Genomic DNA, 19,447 nt, shown 5'->3' with positions numbered 1-19,447 from the left:
GTCCGGAGACACTTCCGGGTCACGTGGCCAGCGTGACAAGCTGCATCCCGCTGGTAAGCGGTACCTATTTATCTACTTGCACCCGGGGGTGCTTTCGAACTGCTAGGTTGGCAGGCGCTGGGACCGAGCAGTGGGAGCGCACCCCGCAGCGGGAATTCGAACCGCCAACCTTTCGATCGGCAAGCCCTAGGCGCTGAGGCTTTTACCCACAGTACCACCCGCGTCCCATAGGAGCTGAGAGACCTGGGTTCAAATCCCAACTTGGCCATGAAACTCATTGGGTGTGACCTGAGCCAGTCACTGCCTCTCAGCCTAACCTATCTCACAGGGTTGTTGTGGGGATTAACTGAGGTGTCTCTCAGCAGTTGCCCTAGTTTCCCAAACTTGGGTCTCCAGCTGTTTTTGGACTACAACTCCCATCATCCCTAGCTAGCAGGGCCAGTGGTCAGGGATGATGGGAACTGTAGTCCAAAAACAGCTGGAGACTCAAGTTTGGGAAACACTGGTCTAGACTTTGGCTTTCCATTTTAAAAAACAAGTAAGTCTCTAGCCTTCCTAGAAAGAACGTTATGGTGCAGAATGTGCAGGGACCTTCTAAGCAATTTCTGTGAAATGAGAATGTGATGTGCACACCTTTTTTTTTTGTTTTCCCTGGGGCTGAGGAATGCTCCCTGTTGCTTACTCGACAGCAACAGCGCCTGCGTTTCTGTGCTTGTGCAAAATCAATATTGTGCCATCTCTACAATCAGGACCAGAGGGACACAGCTGACTCCCCATGGTCAGTATAAGGTTGTTGGGGTGGCTGACTCTCTAATTTTGCATTAATGCCCCCCCCCCACTGCTGCCATTTTGTGACTGGCGCCTACAGCGCTCAAAATCTGAAACATGCCCTCTGGTCCCAAAAAGGTTGGTGAGTCCCATACTATACCGTGCTGGGTAAAAGGAACAGCTGAGACCTTATCCTTGCAGTCCAGGGTTGTTACTCTCCTAGTCACTCCCTTTCCCTGAACTAATTACGGTCTGTGCTGGACCGTAGCTAACAAGGCAAAAACTATTATTACTGCAAGTGGCTTGAAATGCTGATTGACGCTGCGCCGGTTCAGAGACTTTGCTGATTTGTGGCTGCTGTTTAATTCCATCTGCTGACGAACTGCCCAGAGCGCTGTTTGATTGAGGGAGGCTGATATGTAAATAACATGCAATTGATCCATAAGGAGGCAGAGAGCACAGCCGCTATCAGGAAAAGGCCTTTTTTTTAAGGAGATACTCCCTGGGCCTCTCCAGAGATCCTCTGCATTGTGCATTCGTAATGGTTCTTAGGGTGGTGATATTATTATAAACAAGAATAATTCTGAATGGCTTCAGAAGAGGATTGGACAAAAGGAGAACCTAAGATGTAGTTCCTGATGGGTCAGGACAATGGTCTGTCTAGTCCAGCATCCTTTTCTCACAGGGGCCACCCAGAGTCCTGCGTGCGAAACCTGCATGCAGCACTGGACCACAAGAGTCCTCGCCCCTTCTGAGGTTTCCACCAACTGGTATTCAGAAGCATGGCTAGTAGCATAGATAACCCTCTCCTCCTCCCTGAATTTGTCTAATCCTCTTTTAAAGCCATCCAGGTTGGTGGCCATCCCTGCCTCATGTGGGAGGGAGTTCCGTAGTTTAACTGTGGGCTGCGTGAATAAGTCCTTCCTTTCATCTCTCCTGAACCTTCCAGCATTCATGGATGTCCACAAGTTCCAGGGCTGTGAGAGAGGAGGAAAAGCTTTTCTCTATACACTTTCTCCATGCCGTGCCTCAATTTATAAACTTCTGTCTTCTACTCATGGAAGACAACACTCTGCTGGGTGGCATTAATGCCTCTGAATACCAGGTGGTGGGAATTGCAAGTAGGGAGAGCACTGCTGATGTGCTCAGCTGAAAACAGGGTGCTGGACGAGATGGGCAATGGCTCTATGTCCAGGCTCTATGTAGGCTCAGAGCCACCATCGCAGCTGCTGCCACTGCAGCCACAACTAGGAAACTAGGGGCTGGTCCAGCTGCCTCTAGCCAAATCCTTCCAATACACAGAAGGTCAATCTTAGGCCATGTGCCACCATTACAAGCCCCATGAACCTCACAAGACCACCTTCCCAGGGCTCTGTGCACCGCAGCGAGACAGAGCGAGCTGCCTGCCACTGACCCCGGGGGTCTTCTCCCCCCAAGCCAGGCCTCCCACCTAATTGAAGCCAGAAACAGGTCTCCTGGCTTGACAAAAGGGCCCTTGTCTGCACAGCTCTCCTGGCCGGACCTAGGGGGGGGTGCTCAGAGGCACGGGGGGGGGGGAGGCTTGGAATTTGGAGGGGAGGGGAGAAAGAGGCTGCAAAACAACACAGATCTGGGATGGACTGAGGACACGGGGGTCTGTGCAGGATTCTGCCCATAGGTTTAGTCTAAACTGTTTTGTCTCTCCTGGGACGAGGGAAAAGACTTTGGGGTCTGGTTGAAAAGAGGAACCACCTTCAGCATCCAAGGAAAGGTGGATTAGTCTGGCACCCTAGAAAGTCACTGCCTGTCCGTGCGGATATTCCCAGCCCTACCTGGAGATGCTGAGGATTGAAGCAGGGACTTTCTGCATGCGAAGGAGGGGCTCTACCCCAGAGCCAAAGCTCACCCTCTAACAACAAAACAAGATTCCAGTCCTCATTGTTCTGAGTTAAGCCTCACTTGAGGCAAAAAGGTTCCTGCGTTGCAGGGGGTTGGACTGGATGACCCTCATGGTCCCTTCCAACTCTACAGCTCTATGATTCTAAGTAATAATTATAATAATAATTTATTATTTATACCCCAGTACAGCGTTACATATTAGGGACACGGGTGGCGCTGTGGGTAAAACCTCAGCGCCTAGGACTTGCCGATCGTATGGTCGGTGGTTCGAATCCCCGCGGCAGGGTGCGCTCCCGTTGCTCGGTCCCAGCACCTGCCAACCTAGCAGTTCGAAAGCACCCCCGGGTGCAAGTAGATAAATAGGGACCGCTTACTAGCGGGAAGGTAAACAGCGTTTCCGTGTGCGGCTCTGGCTCGCCACGTGACCCGGAAGTGTCTGCGGACAGCGCTGGCTCCCGGCCTATAGAGTGAGATGAGCGCACAACCCCAGAGTCTGTCAAGTCTGGCCCGTACGGGCAGGGGTACCTTTACCTTTACCTTTACGTACAGCGTTACATATTAAAAACTTCCCTGAACAGGGCTGCCTTAAGATGTCTTCTGAATGTCAGGTAATTGTTTATCTCTTTGACATCTGATGGGGAGGGCGTTCCACAGGGCGGGCGCCACTACCGAGAAGGCCCTCTGCCTGGTTTCCTGTAACCTCACTTCTCGCAGGGAGGGAACTGCCAGAAGGCCCTTGGTGCTGGACCTCACTGTCCGGGCAGAACGATGGGGGTGGAGACGCTCCTTCAGGTATACTGGACCGAGGCCGTTTAGGGCTTTAAAGGTCAGCACCAACACTTTGAATCATGCTCGGAAACATACTGGGATCCAATGCAGATCTCTCAGAATCGGGCTCGTTTCAGCAGGAACACGGGAAGCTGCCTTATGCTGGGCCTATTCATTGGTCCACCTTGCTGGGTATTTTCTACAGCAGCTCTCCAGGCAAGAAATCTCTCCCAGCCCTAGCCGGAGACGCTGCTGGAGCTGACCTTCTGCATGGGCTCTGCCACAGGTCTCTTGGCCCTCCTTGCCTTGCCCACATCTCCTACCCCCATCCCTGCAGCACAGCACACACACCTCTGGGCACTGCCTATCGCAAGCAGCCTGGCCGAGCTGTGGCCACTGGGGAGATCCTTGGTTCCCAGGATTCCCCTGCCCGCCCCCAAGGTTCACACGGCTGGAATCTCCGCACACCCGGCGGCCGTGACTCATGCTCCTTGATGCAAGCCTCCTTTGCGATGACACGGCCACGCTGTTTCCATCCACTGCCCCCCCACCAGACGCAGAAGCCGCTCCAGGCTAAGAGGCCTCCAGCATTTGCCTAAGAACATCCAAAGAGAGCTGGCCGCAGCTGGATCAGGCCAAAAGGAGCCCATCTAGTCCTGTCCTCACAGCGGCCAACCAGATGCCGCCAAGGAGAAGCAGGACCTGAACACATCAGAGGAAACTTTCTCCCTGCATGCAATTCCCAGCAAAGGCAAGGATTAGGCAATTTCGTGGAGGACACGACTCTCAGTGGTTACTAGGCCCAAGTGGCTATGTTCTGCATCCACCATCAGAGGCTCTGAATAATACCACTTGCTGGGAACCACGAGCGGGGAGAGTGCCATTGCTTATTCATTACTACGTTATTATCCTCCAAGAACCTCAAAGTAGCAACATAGTTCTGTTCCCTGCCCACCTCTCCATGTTATCTTCACTACAACCCTGCGGGGGGTGTGCCTGACTCAGTTTGGTCTGTTTGCACATGCGACATTGAGGATAATGGTTGAAAACCAGCCCTGAAACTTCATACACAAACAGCCTCCTCTCTGCCCCCCCCAAGCCTCTGCTGTGTCAAGAACAGAACCGCCTTCCCTCCAACCCCCCCCCCCCAAACTAACAGGGACACACAGACATGCTCCTTTTCATTCAGCCCAACTGGATCTCTGTTCAGGACACAAATAGCTTAGAAGAACCTGACAGAAGCCAATGGGAAGAGGGGCTTGAGAAAGAAACACTCCCCACAGCCCCCACTAATACAGACGCCTTCCCTTCAATATGACACCAATAGATCTTTTATTACTCTGTGTCTGGTGAGCATCCTATTCAGGCAGGTGCTAATATTTCTCCCTCCACTCTCATTATCCGCCTCTCCCAATTGGAGAGAAACTCAACAGTTGTCTTAGGAACGGTTGCTAGAGCAACCGTGGGATAAAGATGATATGGGGCAGTGTGTGTGTGTGTTTATCGGGGGATGGGGGGAAGGGGCTGGAAAAGCAGGCAGAAGGCAGTCCTGGGAGCAGCAACTTGCTCCAATTGTTTAGATGTATCTGCTTCAACTGATTCATACGGAGGAAGAATTTCCGCTGTTGCCCCTTCTCCAGTCAGGGCAGCGAAGCAGAGGGAAAAGATGCCATTTTCATCCCAATGGTTTCTGGTCCAGACCCAAGGGGCTGCTCAGTTAAGAAGTGCCTGATGGATCAAGCCAGTGACCCATCTAGTCCAATAACCTGTTCTCACAGGGGCCAGGCAGGTGACCCAAATGGAAGACCGCAAGCTGGTAGCTTTTGATATTCCCCTCCTCCTCCATGAATCTGTCTAATCCTCTTTTAAAGCCACCTGAGTTGGTGAGCATCACTGCCTCCTGTGGAAGAGAGTTTAACTATGTGCTTGCATTAATAAAGCCTTCATTTTATCTGTTCTGAATGGTCTCATGCAGCCCTGCTCAGGAGGGTATGGAACTTGCATGTCTCAAACAGCAGACTCCCTCCTCATGCTGCTTGGGCACCTCACTGAAAAAACAGCTGGGAGATTTGAGACATATGCAAATAAGGACTTTGTCAGGCAGCCAGAAGTTAAACTGTGGAACTCACTGCTGCAAGAGGCAGGGATGGCTTTGAAAGAGGATTGGATAATTCAAGGAGAAGGGATGCTGGACTAGGTGGGCCCCCTTTCGCCTGATCCAGCAGACAGGTATTTATTAAATTCTTATGAGTTTTAATCTGATTTTAGTCTATTGCTATTTTAACTTGTTGAAAGTCTGAAATTATTGTTGTGAATTTTCTAATGGATAATTTTATTGTTTTATCTTTTTTGTAAGCCGCTTGAGGGTTTTGTTTCTTTTTACCATCAACTGGTTATAAATTTTATCAAACAAACAAACAAACAAATAAAATTGTGTTTGCAAGATATGGCACCAGAGTCCCAGCATTCAAATGTAGATGAAGAAAACTCACACTGAAGCTTTGTATAGGTCTTTGGATCCAGGTTTCCTCCACACCCCTCCCCAAAACTATCCTGTGGCAATTTAAGTTTCTATTGCACCTCAGAAAAAAACTTAGAAAAATAAACCAAAACCCAAAAGCAGACAACACATTGCTATGAGAACACTCAGACACCTAGCAAAACAGTCGGTCTGCTCACAGACTCTGATGGTGCCTCAGCCTGTGCCAGTTTTTAAAAATAGTGGCAACTCTACATTATTCTGGAATCATCGCCGAAGAACAAATCATCTCCCTTTTTGAAGGATGGACCATTTGAGACACATCTTTGAATAGCCAGCAGGGTATTTCTCTCCCTGGGTCAGAGGACAGCCGAGTAAATGGAGAACTAGGTCAATCGTACAACAGCAGAGATGTGAGTCACTTGGAAACTTAGTCTCCCTAAAAACTGCAGGTGGTGTCCGCCAAAATATGGAAAGAGTGAGTTACCTTTGCAGATATAACTCACTGAAGCTGAATAGAGAGTCCACAAAGTAAGTTGTACCAGAGAAGCCCTTTGCCAGCTCGGGGCCTCCAGATCTTTTAGAGTCCAGCTGCCATCAGCGGCAGCTGACACGGCCGTGTTTTGGACTACAATTCCCACCAGCTCCATCCATGTTCTGGAATCCATCTCCCATCAGCCCCAGCTAGTCCTGCACATCTATGAGGCATCTGCCCAGCAAAGGCTGTACTAGGGAGAGACCATCACACAGGCCTAGGAGTAGGGAACTCTCCCTGCATAAATGTGCCACAGGGATGCAAAGCCACCCTGAAGGGCATGAAGACTCCAAAGAATCACATTTCTGGAACTAGACGTATTCCACTTTGATGCCAAGATTTGACCCTCTGCAAGCCAAGTACAATTTGCGCCCCTTGTCGGAGACCAGATACGCTCCAGAATGTGCTTGCGAACATACAGATGGGCTGGAGACAAGAAGGAGGAAGCCAGACAAAGCCGCAGCATGCCAGAGAGGAAAGAGGAAAAAGCAAGCCCACCCACGGAGAGCCTGGCAGAGTGGCACAAAGGAAGTGGTGCCGCCTGCAGCTTGGCACCCGGGGAGACGGTTGAACTGCGTCGCTTTGGCATCCTAGCAAGCGGAGGAGCAAAGGGCCTCTTGATCAACGCCCCCAAACAAGGCATGTGATCCCTGGAGCAAGGATTGCCAATAATGGCCTGAAGGGCACTCACTTTTAAAAAGGAAGGCAGGGTAGTAGTAGTAGTAGTAGTAGTAAAGGTAAAGGGACCCCTGACCATTAGGTCCAGTCGCGGACGACTCTGCGGTTGCAGTGCTCATCTCACTTTATTGGCTGAGGGAGCGGGCGTACACCTTCTGGGTCATGTGGCCAGCATGACTAAGCCACTTCTGGCGAATCAGAGCAGCGCACGGAAATGCCGTTGACCTTCCCGCCAGAGCGGCACCTATTTATCTACATGCACTTTGACGTGCTTTTGAACTGCTAGGAGCAGGGACCGAGCAACGGGAGCTCACCCCGTCGCAGGGATTCGAACCACCAACCTTCTGATCGGCAAGCCCTAGGCTCTGTGGTTTAACCCATAGCGCCACCCACTGTGTAGTAGTGTAGCAGCCACTCCCAACAGAATATTAAAAACATGATAAAAGATCAAACATTAAAAATTTCCCTAAACAGGGCTACTTTCAGATGTCTTCTAAAAGTCAGATAATTGTTTATTTCCTTGACATCTGATGGGAGGGCGTTCCACAGGGCGGGCGCCACTACCGAGAAGGCCCTCTGCCTCATTGACAAGCAACAACCAAGAAGACCTTGTGGTTGGAAACAAAACACTGCCTCACACCAAGGAACATCCCACATGTTCTCTCACATACCTTCTCCGAGATAACTACCACCGCCTTGGCAATATGAAGCAGAGACTGGCCCATTAGGAGGCAGAAGTCTCACCCATTTTACAAAAAAACACACCACTTTTGTGATTCTTCCATCACTTCGTACTACATGCTAGGGGTGGTGTCGCTGAATGCATCTCTTCTTGAGGTGCTAGCTTTCTGCATACGGGTGGTTGCAACATGGAGGGTGGTATGGTGGCATTAGATGCCATCTCTGCAAAATTTCACAATGCCCGTTCCCCTTCCCACTCTCATGCCCGCGTGGCCCTACCTGGACCTGCCCCTTGCCCATGATCTTGTCCACGATCTCGTTGTTGTCCTTGTTCATCTTGCTCTTGTCGTAGCATTTCTCGTAGCAGAGGATCCGCAGCGACTGCGAGCCCTCCAGCTCGATCTCAAACTCCTGCAGAAGTGGGGCAGAGCAAAGAGGGGAGAAGAGGAGATTGAGTAGGGACACTGGGAAGGGTGGGGAGATGGGCATGTTTGCTGTGTCGCTCAGGGAAGGGCCAAAGCTCAGCAAGAGCCTCTGCTTTACACGCAGAAGGTCTCAGGTTACAATTTCCGACAGCATCTCCAGGTAGGACTGAGAACGGCCCTTCCCTGAAACATTGCAGAGCTGTTGCCAGTCATAATAACAATAACAATAATAATAATAGTAATAATTTATTTCTTATGCCCCATCCATCTGACTGGGTTTCCCCAGCCACTCTGGGTGGCTTCCAACAAAATACAGACATTAAAAGCTTACTAAAATAGGGCTGCCTTTAGATGTCTACGAAAACTCATATGATTGTTTCTCTCTCTGACATCTGGCGGGAGGGTGACACTACCAAGGCTCTCTGCCTGGTTCCCTGTAACTTCACTTCTCGCAGTGAGGAAACCGCCAGAAGGCCCTCAGAGCTGGACCTCAGTGACCAGGCTGGACAATGGGGATGGAGACGCTCCTTTGGGTATACCGTCAGGGTGGACAGTATTGGCAGTCAATGGTCTTTGCATACAGAAGGTCCCAGGTTCAATCTCTAGCACCTTCAGGCAGGGCTGGGAATGTCCCTCCTGATCGGAAATCCGAGAGAGCTGCTGCCAATCAGTGTGGACAACACTGAGCCAGATGGTCTGACTGAGCGGAACACAGGCTTGCCATGCACCTGAAAAATTCCAGACATGTACGGAAATTGGACACCTAAAATGGCGTCCGGGGGATTTTTTTTTTTTTTTTTGAATTTTAAGAGAAGTCAGGAATTTCTGGGATGTATGGCAACCTGGGTCCCCCCCCCCCGGGTTTTTTCCATTTTTAGGGGGTGTTAAAAAAAATTATGGGGGAGGCTGTGCCCTGCCAGCAGTTGAAGTGACAAGAGGTCACTTCCCTTGGCTGGTGGAGGAGAGGGAGGAGGTGGGGGAGGGAGGGAGGCCACGCTGCCAACGTGAGCCTGGCCATTTTCAGGTTTTTTGGGTGGGGGGAGTCTGCAGGTTTTATGGCTTTGTTTCTTTATTTATTTTCTGATGGAGCTGGGCACAATGACCACCCAGAGTGACCATCTAGCCGGTGCCTTTGAGGGTCTCCCTCCCATAACGGAGTGAGCGCAGCCACATGGAGGGCAGGGGGCTAGAGCTGGATGCGCAGCAGAATAGGGCTCTTGAGGCTCGAGGGGCTAGCGGTGAGAGGCACATTCTTGCTCCTCCACCTCCTTAAGCATCAAGCAGCATTACATTTAAAAAATAAAATAAAAACCAAGGCAGTTAAAAGGAAGGCCTCTTCTCATCTGTGTGTAGCTCAACAACTTGGGTTAAAAAGGTAGCTTCCAATGTTACGATTTAAATCAGCCCTTAATCTGGAAGCATGAGGACTAGAATCTTGCTTTATTTTTAGGGGAAGAGCTGTTGCTCAGTGGCAGAGCTTTGGCTTTGCATGAAGAAAGTCCCAGGTCCAGTGCACAACAGCGTCTTTAGATAGGGCTGGTATAAGACTCCTGGAGAGCTGCTGCCGGTCAGTTTGGACAACACTGAACTTGATGGGCCGGTGGACAGAGCAGCTTCTGATGTTCTTATTGAAACCAGCCCTTAATTCAGAACTGTGAGGACTCGGCTTGCTCACCTCATTCCACTGGGGCTCGGTCGTGTCCCGGAACACCCGTGTCTTGGCTTTGCTGACAAAATAGCCAAAAGAGTCGACTTCCAGCGTGCAGTAGAGGTCTGGGAATAGGGAGAAGAGACATGTGAGGCAATCTTCCTGCCACTCTGCACCTCAAGGGGGGAAGACTGGATACTTCTAACTGGGAAGGGCACCACTGAAAACCAATCAGGTAGATTAAGCTTTTGATTGCTCGATCAGCCAGCAGGTTAATTAAAACAAATAAATAAATGCAGTAATAATAATTCTACAGTGTTGTAATCTAACACAGTTCTACGCAGGGCAGATTCGTCGTTAGTCCTAGATGAATCAAATAATTGTAGAGATGGAAGGAACCACGAGGGTCATCTAGTCCAAACCTCTGCAAGGCAGGAATCTTTTGCCCCACATGGGGCTCAGACCCACGACCCTGAGATTTACTGCCTCGTGCTCTACAGACGAAGACACTGTTGTGACAAACCCAGCTGTGCTTTTGTCTAAAAAGCAAGAGAAGTCTTGCATAGCCTTTTGGTTCCAGAATTATCACGTTTTCTCATACGCAACTGTGGTAAGTTAATGGACTGATGGAGCAAGACGTGCACGATTAAAAACAGACAAATATTTCTTGAAATGGGCAATTGGCCGGCTCTGAAGCACCACTTTTCCAGCTTCTTCAGATGCAGGATATCTATTTAGCAAACAAACACCACCCCCAGAGTTGCACTAGAAGCCAAGAGCAGCCTGAGAGATGGTGTTTGCTGATTTGTTAGACTGCACTTTGCCGCTTCATCTGAGGGCGAAACGAGCCTGGGAAGATCTCAAACAGAAAGCCAAAAATTAAAAATCAGGTTGATAAGGGAAGGGGCTGAAGAGCAAAGCAGGAGGGGGAGGGAAGCCCCCGGCTCCTTGACAGGTGGTGGCTCAGTGGACCCTGCAGAAAAGGCCAGGTAGCAAGAAGAAGCAGTTGCAATCTCTGGCCCCTTCCTGTGCCAAGCCACTGCTGGCTCAAATCACAGAATGGGGCAGGGGAGAAACCAAAAATGCAGACACCCCCCCAAAAAACAAACAAACCCAGAAGCAGAACTCACTAGCAGATTGTTTGAAGCCCGTGGCAGAGTGGACGATAACATGTAAGAAGCCGTACATCCCAGGGGATTCGTCATCTGAGGAGAAACGAAGAACCACCCAAAGAGAAAGCTATTATTTGTTTGTTTGTTTTTCCGGTTGCAATCATTATTATTTGAACAAGCTCTGAGTGGAACTGCTTGGGCTGCTAAGTTGAAGCAATTAATTAAAGGGCCCAGGAAATGACTAAGTAATGGAAGAAGACTCAGAAGGGTTGTCTTCGTCCACACCAAGTAAGATCGACACTGCTAAAAGGCAGCTTTGGTAGGGCTGCAACGTTTAATCTGGGCACCTGTTGTGATTCTTTTAACCTTCATCTGATCTGTGAGGACCAAAGCCCCCAGGCCCAGGACATTTTTCACACATACAGCTGCAGAGCAGGCCATCCAGGGCATTGCCACAAATTGTCACCTGTGCAACTCCCCCAAATTTCAGCCCTTTACCATTTACTGCTTTCCCCTTCTGGAAACACAAAACCACCCGAGGCCTAAGATGACCACCAAATGCGTTGAATTTTGCCATTGGGGTGTGTATACTAACTCAGCCAATGTTAGTGGGCTGGGGGAGTAAAATACTCCCTCATTTTCCCCTAGGGAATCCGTCAGAAAAAGGTCACGAAAGCGTGTGGGGTGTCAATAGGTTGGCACAAACTCGATTTCTCTTAACCAAAAATGATTTCCTTGGGTTTCTTAATGGGGTCAGAAAAAAACACTCCACAAAACTCCTAATGTTAGTTCTCACCTGTAACAAAAGAATTTCTAGACAGTTTACCATATTTTCATAATCTTTTTCCTTTAAAAGATAGTTTTTGTTGCTTGTAAATGCCGCTGAAAATAATCCACCACACAGTGGAAATCTCATTGGGATAGAAAGCGCCTCCCAAACTGTTAATGTGATTTTCTTTCACACCTTGGATGAAGGTTAATTGAACATTACATGTTTTGTTTATTCTATAAAAATGAATAAAACAAACTTTTTTTTATAAAAAAAAATGCCACTATGCCTCTGCTAAATAATAAAAAAAACAAAGACAGAAGAACACAGAGAACACAGGAAGGCAACAGTTTAGCCATGAAGTCAGGAATCTCAGAAACACACTGCCGGGATAAGAGACACAGCCTTATATACATGGCGGCATCTAGTGGTGGGACAGAGATGTAAACCCGTAAACACAGAGATGTGGCCCGTAAGGAAATGGCTGGGCACCATGTCGGCAACCTTTGTTGCTAGGGCAGGTCCTGGACTGGTACCCAAACTGGCATGAGCTGTGTGGTTCTTCTACTTCTGATAGTGGCAGAATCTTGGCGAGGGGGAAATAGAGGGGAAGACAGAGAAATTGGAGCATTTCTTCACTTGGCTGGAGGCAAAAGTGTACAGCATTGCTTTATGGCAGCTGGTGCCCACTGGGACTGGTAGGGTGGAAGGCAGGGAGCCTGACAGTAGGTGGCGCCAGAGCCAACAGAAGGTGATGCCAACTAATTCTGGGGCATTCCATCTCACAATGAAACAGAAGGCATCCAAGTGGTAGTGGGGGCAGGGGGTGGGGAGAGAGGAGGAGGGCAAAGGCATCACTCACCGTCCTTATTGCTGGTGACAGGAATGTTGTGGACGGTGCGTAGCTTGAAGCACGACCCTGTCAGGACCTGCAGCTCCACAGAGCTTAGCACAAAGGTCTGGAGATCTATCGTGCAGGAATAAAAGAAGTTGGTTTAGCACAGAGAAGAATTTGTGGGTTACAGTCCTGTATGAGACCAAACACATTGCATTACAAAGGATCTCTGGTTGCTTCCGCAGGAGATGGTCACCAGCGGGCAGCAGAGAGTTAACACTGGGGAGACCCACCAAGGGTCCCTCTGGGCATCCTTTTTATTGCCCATTAGTGATGATTGGTCCTCGTGATGTCATCCGGTCAGCTACCTGCAAATCTGCCTGCAAGGTGTAGTGGTTAGAGTGTCGGACTAGGACCTGGGAGTGACCAGGGTTCAAATCCCCATCTGGCCATGATGCTCACTGCCTTTGTCAGCCTAATCTGCCTCACAGGGTGGTTGTGAGAATAAATAGGGGTGGGGAACCATGTCTGCCACTTTGAGCTCCTTGGAGAAAAAGGCAGAATATAAATGCAATAAATAAATATTTTGGGGCAGACGTTCTGCTTCAGTTCGAATGGCTGTGTGTGCCGCTGCTTCCTGCTGAAATCTTGTTCACATTTCATACCGCAAACAGCTTATTTCAGATCTTACTTTTGTGGCCCTCCGGATGGCAATAACGTGGTCACGTTGGGGAAGCATTGCAGAATAAATGAATAAAGTAGAATGGCGTATGGACAGCCTAGCATAAATCCAGGGCTAATGCACTATTATCTCATCAAATACTTATTTATAAAAATATTTATATACCGCTATTTCATTGAAAAATATCAAAGCGGTTTACAATAATAGATAAAAGTATACAATAAAAACCGTTCCAAGAATTAAAATCAGACATCAATTAACTATTGTGGAAAGACGCATTCTTTGTTTTCAGCATATGTTTAAAAGCCGAAACCAGCTTTCTGCTGTAGAATACATGAAATGACCCCTTTGGACTTTATTTTACATGGCTTATGGCTAAGCAAATAAATTTACCTTATTTTCCCTCCCTCAAACCCCCAACAGTCTAGAGAAACTGGTCCCTGAAACCCCCATCAAGGTGACCCCCCAGTCACCAGATTAGCCAGAGGCCAAAGAAAGCTGTAGGGGTTTTGGGAAGCCAGCCATGGAAGGAAGGGTCTGGGGCCTCAGGCCCCAAAGCCCTCCGCTCCCTTCTTGAACTGGGCATTCAGGCAATGCTAGTGGTCAGCCTGGGCACTGCCAGGTTGTGAAGGGCAAGATGTTACCACAACAAGAATCTCTTGCCTTTCTTCTGCAGCTTTTGGATGGCCTCTCTCCACTCTGCTCGCTCGTAGTCAGAAGAAAGCAGGAACAGGTAGCTCTGGAAGAAAAGCAGGATGGTGCTCAGCCTGGGTGGCAAACATAGGAGCTCCCTGCCTTCCAAAGAACAGAGAGAGAGAGAGAGAGAGAGAGAGAGAGAGAGAGTACATGGCCCACACAAAGAGGAGGAAGATCAGAGTTTTGGGGCAGCAGCTGGGGGTAGCAATCACGGGGAAGACTCTTCTCTGCTGGAGAGCTGCTGCCAGTCAAGGGAAGACAATGTTGGACTAGGTGGACAGATAGCCTGACGATACGATACGATAATCTTGATTGTCATTGTCCCATACAGAACAACGAAACTGAAAAAATCTACATCAAACATTCAAAACCAAGAAGCCTGCTATCCCAGCTATCTCAGCCTGTTTAGCCCCCTAAAAACTCTGATACCCCATAATTAAATACAATATACTCCCACAGAGACTACCTTACACTGCGTTTAAAACCAAAATCGCATTTGGATAAAAACTGTTTCTCAGGCAGCTAGTCCTAGTCTTAATAACCCTGTAACTTCTTCCAGAAGGCAGAAGCTGAAAGAGATCGTTTCCGGGGTGCGCGCTATCCTGCACTATCTCTGCAGCTTTCTTATGACACCTGGAAGTGTAGATTTGATCCAAGGTGGGAAGAGTGCACCCAATTATTCTCTCCGCAGTCTTTAAAACCCTGGACAGCATTGGTTTTTCCTGACTGTGCAGCTCCCAAACCACACACACAGACCGTAAGTTAATACACTCTCAACAGTACAATGGTAAAATGCCATCAACAGGTCCTTTGAGAGATTGTTTTTCCAGAGGATTCTCAGAAAATATAACCTCTGTCCTAACTTAAGAGATTTTCCTAGGTTCTTTAGGGAGGCTCAGTGACAGAGCACCTGTTTTGCTTGCAGAAGGTCCCAGGTCCAATCCCCAGTGGCATTTCCAGGCAGAGCTGGAACCCCAGAGAGCTGCTGCCAGTCAGTGCAGACAATACTGAGTGAGATGGACCAATGTGGCCTGACTCAGTGTAAGGCAGCTTCCCACGTACTTATTTAAATCAGAACCATGAGGACTGGGGTCTTGCTCTGCTGATTTAGGAAAAGGGCTGTCGCTCAGAGGTGGAGCGCCTGCTTTGTATGCAGAAGGTCCAATTAAAATAAAAGATTGGCAACTGTAAAGACCCTTCTCTGCCCGGGACCCCAGAAAGCAGCTGCCAATCAGAGGAGGCGCTTGCCTCTCTCTTCCTGCCCACAGCCCCACCCCTACCCAGGCACGACTCATCTGTCCGTACTTTCCCATTGCGGTTGTGGATCCGGAAGGGGATGGATGGGGAGTTGAGCAGGAGCCAGAACTCGTTGTCAAACATCTTCTTCTTTAGCCGTTCCATCGCTCGGCTCTGACCCTTGTTCGCCTTCTGGGAAAGAGGAAAAGGAACAATGTTTGACACACAATTCTCTTCCATTTGGGACATTCCAGGGGCATCGGTGGGTCACATAAAAGATTCAGGGACAGGAGTCCATAGAGACAAATCTGCATAAAATATGCACATGCTAATACATTACGCTAACACCTATGTTTATTCCCAAGCTTTCCCCCTGACTCATAAAATTGGACCTTGTTTCATGTGTTAGAACCTTCTGGGTTTCTTTTATTCACATTTATAAATGACTTTTAATAATGTGTCTTAATATTGTGTCTTAATTGTTGTAACCTGCCCGTGGACCTTTGGGTGAATGGTGGATAATCATTACTAATAATAGTAGTTTTAGATTGTGTTTATGTTCTTGCTTTAATGATACTGTACATTGTTTGGGGTTTTGTTAGACTACACACCACCTAGAGATTTTTAAAATATTAAGTAGATTATAACTGCTATTAAATAAATAACTGAATAGATGCAAATTTAGGCTTTAACTCTCAAAACAGAACAAAATCAACTAATTTTCCATCCGAATCACCTTAGAGAAAATTCTTCAAATCATTTACCCCCCCTCAAATTAATTTCCCCAAGAGATCCTGCTCCAGATCCATTCAACTGTCCCTGTTCCTCAGTCTCCAAATCATCTCTAGACAGAGAAAACCAAACTTCTTCTCCCAAATTAATATCCCACCCAGTCACTCAGATCTCCCCACAACTCAGTCTCTCACAGAAACACTCTTTGGGGCACTTAGCAAAAGATCCGTGGGCCTCTACCCTGTGGCCTCCTCCTTAGCTATACTACAATCTGAGATATAAATTTGGGAAGGCACTAAGTGCAGGAATCCAATGACCGGAAAGCGATTCTGTCTTCAAAGCCGGCTGGTGGAGTTTCCAAAAGGCACTGGAAACATAATACTGGGGTAGAGGTAGATGGACCTTTCCATATGATTCAGCAAGGGTGTTTTTAGCCTGCCCCAGGGCATACCTCCTTCTGCACCTCGCTCTTCATAGAGGAGATCTTTATCTTCATGTCCTCCAGGTCGTGGTCGGGCATGGCATGGACGTGGGGGCAGGAGTCCGACTCCTCCAGCGACGGGAACACCAGTTCAGCCAAGGGCATGTACCACTTGCAATCATATTGCTGGTGTTTCCTGGGAAGGAGACAAAGAGCTCATTCTGGGCAACCCCAGTGATCCACACGGCCCCATCCCCATTTGGACCGCAGGCCGAGGAAAAGACTCCTGCCCCAGACCCTGCAGAGCTGTTGCTGGCCAGTGTAGACAGTATGGAACTATACAGGCCAAGTGGAAGGACCCTAGCTCAGTGCTGCAAAGCATCTGCCTTGAATGCAGAAGGTTCAACCCCTAGCAGCATCTACAGGTAAGGCTGCGACTGTGCCCTGTCTGGAACCCTGCTGCCAGTCAGTGCAGACAATACTAGATGCCACAGTATAAGGCAGTTTCCAATGTTCCTTTTTAAACCAGCTCTCAATTCAGAATCATGAGGACTGGAATCTTGACTTTATTTCTAGGGGAACATCTGAAGCTCACTGGCAGCACCTCCAGGCAGATGGTCCCAGATTCAGTCCCTGGAATCTCTAAGCATGCCTGGAAAACATTTCCTGCCTGAAACCCTGGAGTGCCGCTGCCAGTTAGTACAGAGAACAGTAAGCTAGATCGACAAACAGTATCAGGCCGCTTGCTACACTCCCATTTGAAGCACCCTTTTCTTCAGAACCATGTAGATTGGGGTATTAACTTCATTTTTAAAGAACAAACATTTGCTCAGTGGCAGAGCACACTGTCTGCATGCAAAAGCTCCCAGATTCAATCCCTGGAAGTAACTCCAGGTTATACCGCTTAGGGATATTTTAAATATATTAAGCGGTATAGAAATTAAATAATCATTCATTCTGCTACGGACAAAGTGCAAGGGAAGGTCAGGATTCCCACCCTGTGCCCTGTTCTTCCCTGCTCATCTAGACCTCCCCCGGGCCTCACCCCACACCCGTTTTCTTCAGCTTGGCACAGAGAAGGACGTCTGTGAAGAGGAAGACGTGGCGCAGCTTGCGGGAGCCCTCGGCCAACTCCACCAAGAAGCCATCCTTGACCAGTTGCCGCGTCTGCAGGTGCGACAGCAAAAGAGGAAAGCATGTGTGTGAGGAGGAGGAGGAGGAGGAGGAAGAAGGGAATGTAAGAACATCAGCAGCCAGTGGCCCGTCAAGTTCCCAGCATCCCCTTCTCACAGTGGCCAACCGGATGCCCCCAAAGGAAGCCCACAAGCAGAGCCTGAGCGCAAGAGCAACTCCCCAGTATACTGCCTCCAAAAGTGGAAGCAGCGTACAGCCTTCAGTAGCTTTATCCTCATGAATTAGTGTAATGGTCAGGGACTGGCTGGATGAGTGGTGGCAGCTGCCTGCCCAAGGAGGGCAAAAGACAATGACTTAGATCAGGGCTCCTCAAACTTTTTAAACAGGGGGCCAGTTCACTGTCCCTCAGACACTGTTGGGGGCCAGACTATAGTTTGAAAATAATAATATGAATGAATTCCTATGCACACTGCACATATTTTATTTGTAGTGCACATAAAACAGGAAAAACAATACATTATTTAAAATGTTAGATTATGGGTGGTAGTCAATGCCAGTTTGCCAGATCACTCAGAGTAGATCTGCTGAAAACAATGAAAATGAGTCACTTGGGTCTATTAATTTCAAAGGGTCTACACAGAGAAACACTGAGTTTTGCCCACATCCCAATTACTTGCAGCACTGCCTGAAACGCCTTGTTATCTCGACACCCTTGTCCGTCCATCCCCCACTTTCCTCCACAAATCCGTGCCACTTGTGGAGAGGCGACCTTCGGGGAGGGAGAGGCGATCAAGCAAGCAGCCACACCAACATATATTAAAAGGAGCGCCTTCTCCAGCAACCAACCTGCCCCCCTCCAAGGTTTTGGATATGGAGGAGGAACAACTGTGAGGGAACTAACTTAGGTAGACCGGAGGAGCAGGGAGGGAGAAGCGGGCATAGATTTTCTCTTATAGGGGAAGAGTGGCGGTGGCGGTGGCAGGATCCTTGCAACACCCAGCATGTTCTCCCTACCCATATCTTCAGCTAACCCTGTCCTGCTTCCCCCAGCAGCCCAGCGCTGTTGCGCATCTCCCCTCCGAGACCTCCTCGACTGGCGCATGTAAGCCGAGGAACCTTTTGGAACACCGGGGATGGAATTGTTGCTAATTTTCGCCGCTTTCCTTTTTGTGCGCAGTGGGTTCTGCAATTGCCAGACGGGCTGGGTTCAGGACCCTGGTGGGCCAGATCTGGCCCGTGGCCCGTAGTTTGAGGACCCCTGACTTAGATCCTGGACCCTGCTGGTGGAACACTGAAGAACAGAAGGGACGAGCTGGGAGGTGGAGGAAGGGGGGTGGTGGTGTGGGCAATCAAAGGGGGTGGGGGTCAGGATAAGGAGTGCCTTCCAGGACAGGGGTAGAGGCTGAGAGTCACAGTGTGAGCGCCAACTCAGACAGAGAGGGGTCAGAGGTTGACCTTGCTCCCCAGTTCTCCTCTGCCTCTGACACCCCACTCGAGAGTCCTGCTGCACATTACTGAGCAATGGGCCAGACAGGCCCAGAGGAGGAATTCACCCCTTGACACAGCCTTCGTCTCAGCTCTACCTCTCTTTTAAATCAGAACCAGTGAAGGTGGTGAATGTCCAGTGTGAGTGCCTGGAGGCAGTACAGTGGTGCCTCGCAAGACGAAATTAATTCGTTCCGCGAGTTTTTTCGTCTAGCGAATTTTTCGTCTTGGGAAGCACGGTGTCGGAAAAGTTTTGGAAAAGCTTCAAAAATCGCCAAAAACCTCAAAAAAGGCTATCACGCCGCGTTCTATGAGTTGCTCCTCAAAGTCAAGTCGCAACTGTATTAACGGTATTAAGAAAAAGGAAGCAAACTTGCAAAAAACGCAAGACGTTTTCGTCTTGCGAAGCAAGCCCATAGGGAAATTCGTCTTGCGAAGCAGCTCAAAACCCGCAAAACCCTTTCGTCTAGAGAGTTTTTCGTCTT

At 49.0% G+C, this 19,447-nt stretch overlaps 1 protein-coding gene across 4 annotated transcripts in view; it reads right to left on the bottom strand.

The window, feature by feature from the left end:
- Positions 1-19,447, bottom strand: part of ABR (ABR activator of RhoGEF and GTPase) — a 132,257-nt gene that overhangs the window by 30,892 nt on the left and 81,918 nt on the right. For all 4 annotated transcript variants that reach the window (XM_082201717.1, XM_082201718.1, XM_082201719.1 and 1 more), the window contains 8 exons: positions 17,389-17,510; positions 16,374-16,539; positions 15,260-15,382; positions 13,922-13,997; positions 12,604-12,708; positions 10,991-11,065; positions 9,888-9,985; positions 8,067-8,198 (listed from right to left, as the gene is read on the bottom strand). In XM_082201717.1, coding sequence (XP_082057843.1) covers positions 8,067-8,198; positions 9,888-9,985; positions 10,991-11,065; positions 12,604-12,708; positions 13,922-13,997; positions 15,260-15,382; positions 16,374-16,539; positions 17,389-17,510 — 897 coding nt within the window. The remainder of the gene's footprint in view (positions 1-8,066; positions 8,199-9,887; positions 9,986-10,990; positions 11,066-12,603; positions 12,709-13,921; positions 13,998-15,259; positions 15,383-16,373; positions 16,540-17,388; positions 17,511-19,447) is intronic.

This window comes from Podarcis vaucheri, assembly GCF_965113315.1.
Source record: "Podarcis vaucheri genome assembly, chromosome: 15".
Taxonomy (NCBI): Eukaryota; Metazoa; Chordata; class Lepidosauria; order Squamata; family Lacertidae; genus Podarcis; species Podarcis vaucheri.
The sequence above is the reverse complement of the archived record's forward strand: the minus strand, read 5'-3'. Positions and strand labels throughout refer to the sequence as shown.